This window comes from Podarcis melisellensis (genome assembly GCF_964234715.1).
Source record: "Podarcis melisellensis genome assembly, chromosome: 8".
NCBI lineage: Eukaryota > Metazoa > Chordata > Lepidosauria > Squamata > Lacertidae > Podarcis > Podarcis melisellensis.
This window is the reverse complement of record NC_138540.1, coordinates 12986397-12995093: the sequence shown is the minus strand read 5'-3', so window position 1 is coordinate 12995093 and position 8697 is coordinate 12986397. Positions and strand designations below refer to the sequence as shown.

Genomic DNA, 8697 nt, shown 5'->3' with positions numbered 1-8697 from the left:
CAGGAGGGGGAAAACCTTACAGCTGCCAGGATTAATTGTGATATAGAAAAAATAGGGGTGGTTGAGTCCTCAGGGGCGAAGGAAGGCGTTGTGACAACCAGGACAGGTGTCGCTACGTAGGGCGCATGTGTGTATGTAGCGATGCTGCACATGTGCTGTATAGCTGTTTGCAGCCGGTGATGCTCCAGCGCCGTATGGCTCCCACGGCCCCCGTTGCGACACCACTGAGTCCCCTAAGTCCATGATCGGTCAGAGATAAAAGGATGGAGGCAGGATGCAGTGAGAGCAAGGCTGATCTTTATTTTTTCTGTTGCAACAGAGTTCCCTCCCCTCCTAGCAAGAAGGCAAGAGAGACGCAGAACCAAGAAGAAACATCTCTTTTAAGGAAAAAAAATTCCTTCCAGTAGCACCTTAAAGACCAACTAAGTTAGTTCTTGGTACGAGCTTTCGTGTGCATGCACACTTCTTCAGATACACCCTTTTAAGGGTTTGCATTTTGGTGGGGAGAATAAGCACCCCCCCTCTACAAACAGTCAGAAATCACATATAAGGTGGGGTTGCTGTGGCTCAGGCAGGCCAAGGGGTGATATTCCTGAGGACTGAACAAGTTTTACATAGTTCCAGACACATTTTACACAAATCATTTGCATTTGATATGACAATCAGGATGCCCGTCAGACATCCCTCAATGCACAACATCTGGACGAATGATGACAATTAATACAAAGGAGGTTCATAGATATAGGAGAGGAATCCCTTCAGGAACTTCCCCGAATTGCCTACCTGTTCTCAAGTTTAAGGAGGCAGAGGAAATATTGAGTCTCTTTAGGGGAGCCAAGATGGTTTTGGGGTTGCTCTCCTGTACTATTTTAGACATGTGGTTTATATACTTACGTATGTGTGTTTACCTTGTGCAATTATCAACATTTATTCTATATTTGAGACCTCAGAATTCCTTTTTAAAAAAATTATTTATTTGGTTTTTCAAATTAAAATTTCACAGTCACATATACAACATAAAAACAAGATTCCAAGGAATCTCTTGGGTCCTCCCCTTTGTGGGTTCTATTGTTAATCATTTCATCCTGCCTCTTTTATGAAAATCCAAGTCTTTTACCGCTCCGTTCTGTCCAAAATTCACCATTAAACTGCAATGGAGACCTCAGGATTCCCATGACAATTGGGAGGCGGGGTGCTTTAAATGTCGAGGGCAGCTTGCAGCTTCAGTCTAAACCACTGCGCACAATCAGATGGGAACGAATGCTTCGCCGCTGAGTTGCAGCCCATCCCTTAGGAATGAATACAAGGCAAGATCCTAGTCCTCAGGGACTCGCTTGCAGAGCCGCGCTTTCCCGGCTGCAGGTGGTCGGGGCCAATAATAATAATAATAATAATAATAATTATAATTATAATTTATTTATTTATACCCAGCCACCCGGGCGGCTCCCAATCAAATGTTAAAAACAGTACAGCGTTAAATATTAAAAACTTCCCTGAACAGGGCTGCCGCGTACCCGGAAATCTCCCATGCAGAGGAAAAAAAAAAAAAGTTGGCCCTCTCTTGATTTTTCTGAGTTTCGTATCTCTGTGGGCTTCGCTACCAGCACTTCCGTTTTTCGACCGCGCCCCTCCTTGCTCGTCGAGCGGCAGGGCGCATGCGCGGGGTTCTCCGGCTGGCGTCTGCCTGGGGCTACGAGGAAGATGGCGGCCGGCTGCGGGGCTGGCGCTTGCTGCTGTTGCTGCTGCTGCGGGGAGAGGGAGAGCCGCACCCCGGAGGAGCTGGTGAGGGAGGGGCGCCGGGGGGGGCCGCGAGAGCCTGGCTGGAGCCAACACCCTTGCCTGTCCCCATTGTTTGCACCGTGCTTGGTCTTGGGAGGTGACCGTAGCAAAGCGGGGGTGCCTCTGAGCATGAGCAGAGTGGACTTCCCTCTTCCAGCGAGTCTCTGCAAAACCCTCAGCTCCTGCAGAGATATGCGCGTGGGTGTGTTTGCAGCGATTCATTGGAAAGGGAAAAACCGCTCTGTGCATGCTCAGAGGCAGCCCACCTGCTTTGCTGCAGCTGTAAAATCTTACCCTTTGGGACATGCACGTCTGAGGGAGGGGGTGCTTCTGTGCATGTACAGAGTGCTTCTCCAATGGGTCACTCTGAAGCCTCCCCCCCATATATCTGAGGGTTTTCCCCCTCTTTCTCTCTGTATATATGTGTTGGCACTGGGAGGGGGCATTGCAGGGACTCGTTGGAAAGGGGAAACTGCACTCTACATGCTCAGAGACGGCACTTGCTTGTCTATATAAATATTCTGTCTTGGAGCATACATCTCTTAAGGGGTATGGTTTTGTGCATGTACAGAGTTCCTTTCCAATGGGTCATTGCGGTGATACTTGTTTATCTCACGTGTATGGACAGGATTATATTCCACATTAGTCTTAGTCAGAGCAGAACCATTCAAATTGTTGGACATGTTTTCCTAGAAGCCTATTAGTTTCAATGGGTTTACTCTCAATAGGCGGTTGTTGGAAGCAACCCATCTTGGGTACTGGAGTGAGGTGTCTGCAGCATCTAATGTAATAACCTGAAAGCCTGTTTTTTGTTTTCAAATGTATGGAATAGCATGTACAGTGGTACCTCGGGTTACATACGCTTCAGGTTATATACACTTCAGGTTACAGACTCCGCTAACCCAGAAATAGTACCTTGGGTTATGAACTTTGCTTCAGGATGAGAACAGAAATCATGCAGCAGAGGCACAGCGGCAGTGGGAGACCCCATTAGCTAAAGTGGTGCTTCAGTTTAAGAACAGTTTCAGCTTAAGAACGGACCTCCGGAACAAATTAAGTACTTAACCCGAGGTACCACTGTACTTAAACATTTCTGTGACTGTTTGCACCCTGATAAAGAACTAGTGCTTTCTTGAAAGATGCAAACTTTTAAATGTGGGTATGCAGTAATGGAAATACATTCAGTATTTTCTTAGCCCAGAGGGTGATATTGGAGAATTCTGATATTTACCAGTTGAGAATCCACCGAGCACTTTTGCTAAATGTTCAGATGTTAGCTTTTTTTTCATCGAAATGCAGGTTCATGACAAACATTTCTGCTGTAGCCTATTGGATCTCTTCCAGTTCTTAGGAGACCCTCTACTGTATTTCCCCCTGAGAGCTACAGTTTTTAGAGTTTCCTGGGAAGATGGGAATGACTATTAAACCGCTCTGGAAATTGTAGCTGTGCGAGGAGAGTGGTCTCTTTCCTCACTATTCTCAGCACCCGTAACAAACTACATTCCCAGGATTCTTCAGGGAGGAAGCTGTCATTGTTTTAAAGTAGCATAATAGTGCTTTAAATGTGTAGAGTAGATGGGGCTTTACTATCACAGTTCATTCTTTTTTCTTTCTTTTTTAAAGTAAACCCAAAATACATGAAATTAAAGGCTGATTGTCTTAGATCCGGGGTTGCCAATTCATTCTCAGTGCTGAGTCTAAGAATTTTATGGGCAGCCTGAAAATGAGTGGTGAGCGCTGGTTTGCAAGCTGTGTGAGTTAATGGTGATGTCTGCTGGCAATGCAATGTGTCTTGGACACACAGTTGATACTGGGAGAGATCTGCTCCTCTAAGAACCGTACTTGAGTCCCAAGCAATTTAGGTCTTTCTACACTAGCACAGACCATAGAAGCTAGTTTAGTGTACCACTCATGTGCCTTCCAGATGTTTGGGGCTACAAATGCTGTCCAGAACTGATGGGAGTTGTAGTCCAAAGTTTCTGGATACCACCTGTTTGACAAAATATATTAGCTGTTCCATATATTAGCTCCTTTAAAAACAACAACAAAAAATGCTGGTTTTAATTTATATGTTTGCTTAAAATATTGTAAGTCGCTTTGAATTGCCATGGCAAAAAGCAACTAATAAATTTAATTAATAATTTTCTATGTACCGGTATATGTGTGTGTAGAGGCTAAGAGGTGTGTGGCTAAGAGGTTGCATTTTATTGTCTCCTTGTTGCATATTGATCTCCCTATTTTATTTTGTTCTTAAACTGAGGCGTTTTGCAGGGTATGGTTTATTCATGGTTCTCATGGTTAGGCTGAGAGGCAGTGACTGGCACAAGGTCTCCCAGTAAGCGTCATGCCTGATTGGGAATTTGAACCCTGGTCTCCTAGGACCTAGTTCTTGACACTCTTAACCATTACACCACAGGGGTTGTGGAAAGTGTTTCCTAGTTTGTTTGTTTTTGTCTGTTTGGGGGAGTTCAAGACTGCAGGTGGTTTGCCTGTTTGGGGCAGCAAGTTCTGAATATTACTCAGTTTTCCTTCTGTGAAATGGGGGCCCACAACAAAGTTTTCCAATGTACCTTCCAGGTTCCCAAAGGTTGGGGACCACTAGATTACCCCAGTATCAAACAACAATGAAAAAGAATTGTTGTGGATCAACTTGACTTCCATTTACTTCTGAGACTTAGTACCCTTAACCCTACTGGATCCCTATCAATCAAAATGGAAAACTACATTATATGAAAAGCTGGGGTTTTCGCCACAGGCACTGATAGCCACAGGATATGAGAAAGCCAGAGCAACAATTCGCCAACAAATCTGGGAAGTAGAATTTCAGTGTCATGTGAGTGAGATGAATAAGCACCCAGCAATCAAAGACAATGGGAGAGGTTTTACCCCAGCATTATATCTGACAAAATTACAAATATCTAAATATAGACGGTCGTTCACCCTCGGTAGATTCAATGTGCTGCCACCTGCCTTATTACAGGGCAGATATGTGGGTAAACCATATGCGGAGCTGATAGAGGTGGAAACCGTCTCTCATGTCTTACTACAATGTTTTTATGAGGATATATGCTCGGTCTTGATCACCCCTGTTATACAGAAAATTCCAAGTGGGTCTGAACCTCAATGCTTAAAATCCCTGATAGAGGATAAGGATCCAGAGATCGCGCTAAGGGTGGCCAAATTTTGCGCGGCTGCCATAAAACGCAGGGAACAAGCTGTGCTGGTACAAAGACTAAGGCCTCAGATGCAAACTCTAGATAATATTTTAGAGACTAAGACCTAAACCACATTTCTAATGACTTGTCATATTCGTATTGTTTATTGTCATACTCAATTATTAATTCAAACTTGATTCTGTTGTGTTTTATGTTCGCTTAGTACAGTATGTGAATCTGGCCTGGGACCGTAATAAATTTCATTCATTCACTTCTGAGACTTTTCGATTTGTTTCCCAGACTATCCTTGGAGAAACTGAGGAAGAAGATGACGAGATTCTCCCACGTAAGGACTATGAGGTGAGCAGTGACGGTTTTGTCAATGGGCAATTAAAAGAAGCAGATGGGGGGGGGGGGGTTAAGCATAGGCTCCTGTGAAGGGTATGTGTGCATCCACAAATGTTGGATATATAAGCCAAACATCACCTTAAATCTCGGTTACAGTTGCCACAACTGGATGTCTGTTTGCCAGGGGGTTGGACTGGATGACACTCAGGGTCCCTTCCAACACTACAATTCTTTTTTTTTTTTTAATCATATTTATTAAAGTTTCCAATAATAACAAAATAGAAAAGATAGAAAAGATAAAGAAAAGAAAGAAAGAAAAAAAGACCAATTTTAAACCCTTATTTTCATAACCTTCTTTCTGGGACTCCCTCCTTCCCCTCCCAGCTGTATTCCCTTTTCCCTATGTTGGTTCCACAAGTTCTCATTCCCAATTTATGCCTAATGTGTTGTACCTGATAGCCAATTTAAATTACAGTCTTAACGTCGCTCCTCCTCTTTAACAAAATAGAACAAAAGATTTTCCCCCCATCTTTAACAAAATAGAACAAAAGATTTTTCCCCCAAGATCTACCCCATTTCCTTCCACGAGTTCCCCCTTTTTCCCCCCCAAAACATGTTAAATCAAGATGCCAAAGTTATATAAAAAGATAGAAGATAGAAGATAGTAGAAGATTCCAAAAGTTGGTTACATAGCCTTTGGATTCTAAAATTCCCCCTCCCTTCCCCGGTTTGGATTCCCCATGTCCATCAGTCAGTATATTGTCAGCCTGGAGGTCTCAAGTCCACAGCCAAGTTTTTCTCAATCCATCTTGCCGGTTTTCTTTAAATCTGCTTGTTTTAATAATGTTTAATTTCAAGAGTCCAGTTTAATCGAGGCCTTTAATTTCCCTTGATCGTTGTTGCTCCTCCCATTGTTCTTTCTGTGGCGTAGTTGGCCCTTAACTCTTTTGCTTCTTACTTTCTCAGGTTTCTGTCATGTTCAGCTGCAAAACCATTCTTATTCTGAAATCTAGTATCTCTGCAGAGGTTTGTTATTCAGGAACAAAAACTTACGTCCAGTTCCTAGCATACTTCAATAGAAAAATTCTATTATGTTGTCACCTCTGTAGACACAACAATATTTCAGTTTTGCTACTTTCCCAGGAGCTAATACCAATACACATCCCAGAGTAGTTTTCCACATACGTCGCTTGTAATGTCCCACTGCCCCTCTAGGGGGGTTGCCATAACTTTGTGTCCTCTCATCCAACAGTCAAATTGTTGTTTTGTTTTTCACCCGACATTTTGTATCCATATTTATATCCAATTGTATCAAAATTAACCAGCAAAATACTTGTAACAGAGTCCTCTTTGTATTCTCACGATTTGACAGCTACTTTGACAGCTGTCAAACTCTCCATCTCTCTCCGCCAGGTTCTCGGAATCGCCCCGGTTCCCAGGGGGGGTTGCCATTTCCCTCTCACCTTCGACTTTTCTCCTCCAGCACAATTCTTGTGATAGTTCCATCGTGGAATTTTATATTTTTTATCAACAATAAACTTCTGAATTGATCTTGGTTTCTCAGTCCTTGTTTTAGCATGTTTACAATCAGGGAGGGGACTGACTTCCTTTTTAGATCCCCCCCCCGCTCGTACCGAATCCGAAAAAAAAATTCCTTTTTTTTTTTCTCCTTTTGTACCCGGTTACCCAATTACTCACGGGTTGTTGTTAAGTGTCCGAATTTCAATTGGAAAAAGCCAGCGCTCTCCGTCGAATGGCTTGCGGCTGCGCTCGGCAGGGGAAGCGATAGACTCACAGTACCACGCCGCTCCCTGGCACCCGATCCGTAGCCTTTAAAAAGGCTCCTTCACGAGTCGGGAGGGCGCTGACGGTACCAGCCGAGTCCCCATGTCCACGGTCTCCGTGCCCGTGGTTTTTGAGGGTCCCCGCGTCGCCGGCGCGGTAGGACCCAGCCCCTGCCGAGCCGGCTCCCTCCGGAGCTCGGAGGGAGTCCGCCATTCGGCGATGGCGCCGACCCGGAAGTGCCCCAACACTACAATTCTATGGTTCTATGACCTTAACTCCGTTGCTTGACTGTAGCTTGCTCTTGCAGCAATTCACTTGTCCCAGGATGCAAGAAGGAAAAATGCACACAGTGGAAATGGAAATGAGATTAACCATGAACTAAGGCTAGGGACGCGGGTGGCGCTGTGGGTTAAACCACAGAGCCTAGGACTTGCTGATCAGAAGGTCGGCGGTTCGAATCCCGGCGACGGGGTGAGCGCCTGTTGCTTGGTCCCAGCTCCTGCCAATGTAGCAGTTCGAAAGCACGTCAAAGTGCAAGTAGATAAATAGGTACCGCTCCAGCGGGAAGGTAAACGGCGTTTCCGTGCGCTGCTCTGGTTCGCCAGAAGCGGCTTGGTCATGCTGGCCACATGACCCGGAAGCTGTACGCCGGCTCCCTTGGCCAATAAAGCGAGATGAGCGCCGCAACCCCAGAGTCGGTCATGACTGGACCTAATGGTCAGGGGTCCCTTTACCTTTTAAGGCAGAGCTTCTTAGACTGTGGTTGCCAAACTGGTGCGCGGAAATCTCCACATAATTGCAGTTGTACCCCATGCCGGTAATATAATAATAATAATAAAAAATATTTATGCCCCGCCCTCCCCAGCAAAGACCGGGCTCAGGGCAGATAACACCAGATATAAAATAATTGATTAAGATACAACTTAAGAACAATATTAAAATACAACATTAAAATGCAGCCTCATTTCAATAGAAACTCAAATCACATACTTTTTGGGGATGAAAACGTCAAATCTTCACTAAGGCCAACTATTCAGACTGGTCCTACGTGGGCCAGAAAAAAGCCAGGGAAGCCCCCAAATAGGAGTTCCATCACAGAAGGAGAAAGGAAAGAGGGGGCCTGGCTAATTTCTAAACCCTTCTCTGAACTTAGACCATTGCTTGATTTTACTGCCCCTAACTATCTTTAACGCAAGATGGGGGCTATTGGCCATGTCAACAGAGTCTAACGATTTTTGGAGGGCCACAGCTTCTCCCTCCTGGCAACTTCTGTCTGGAGTAAGAAATTTCTTTTCGAAAATGTGAGTGCGAATGTAGCGGTTCTTGCTCTCTTCCTCCTGTATTATGGGTTGTGTTGAAATGCGCTTGCCTTTCTCTCCCACCCACTTGCAGAGTTTGGACTATGATCGTAGCATCAACGAACCCTACTTGGAAGTTCTGGAAAGTCTTGACAGCAAGGTAAGATGGTGTAGGGAAGTTACAGTCATGGGAGTAATTGGTTTCTGCTGTTTTAGTCTTGATCAGCTAGGGCTTGCCTGCCTGGTACTTGTTGCTGTAGTTGAGGTCTCCCCTTAGTTACACATAAAGCCACAGAGATCCTCCATTCATTTCCTTCTTGCTCATGAGGCGA

The 8697-nt window shown here is 44.8% G+C and overlaps 1 protein-coding gene across 1 annotated transcript in view; it reads left to right on the top strand.

Moving 5' to 3' along the window:
• Nucleotides 1-1630: 1630 nt before the first annotated feature.
• Nucleotides 1631-8697, top strand: part of CLCN6 (chloride voltage-gated channel 6) — a 36788-nt gene continuing 29721 nt past the window's right edge. Inside the window, exons 1-3 of the mRNA XM_081923544.1 lie at nt 1631-1782; nt 5235-5294; nt 8460-8525. Coding sequence (XP_081779670.1) covers nt 1702-1782; nt 5235-5294; nt 8460-8525 — 207 coding nt within the window. The 5' untranslated portion in view covers nt 1631-1701. The remainder of the gene's footprint in view (nt 1783-5234; nt 5295-8459; nt 8526-8697) is intronic.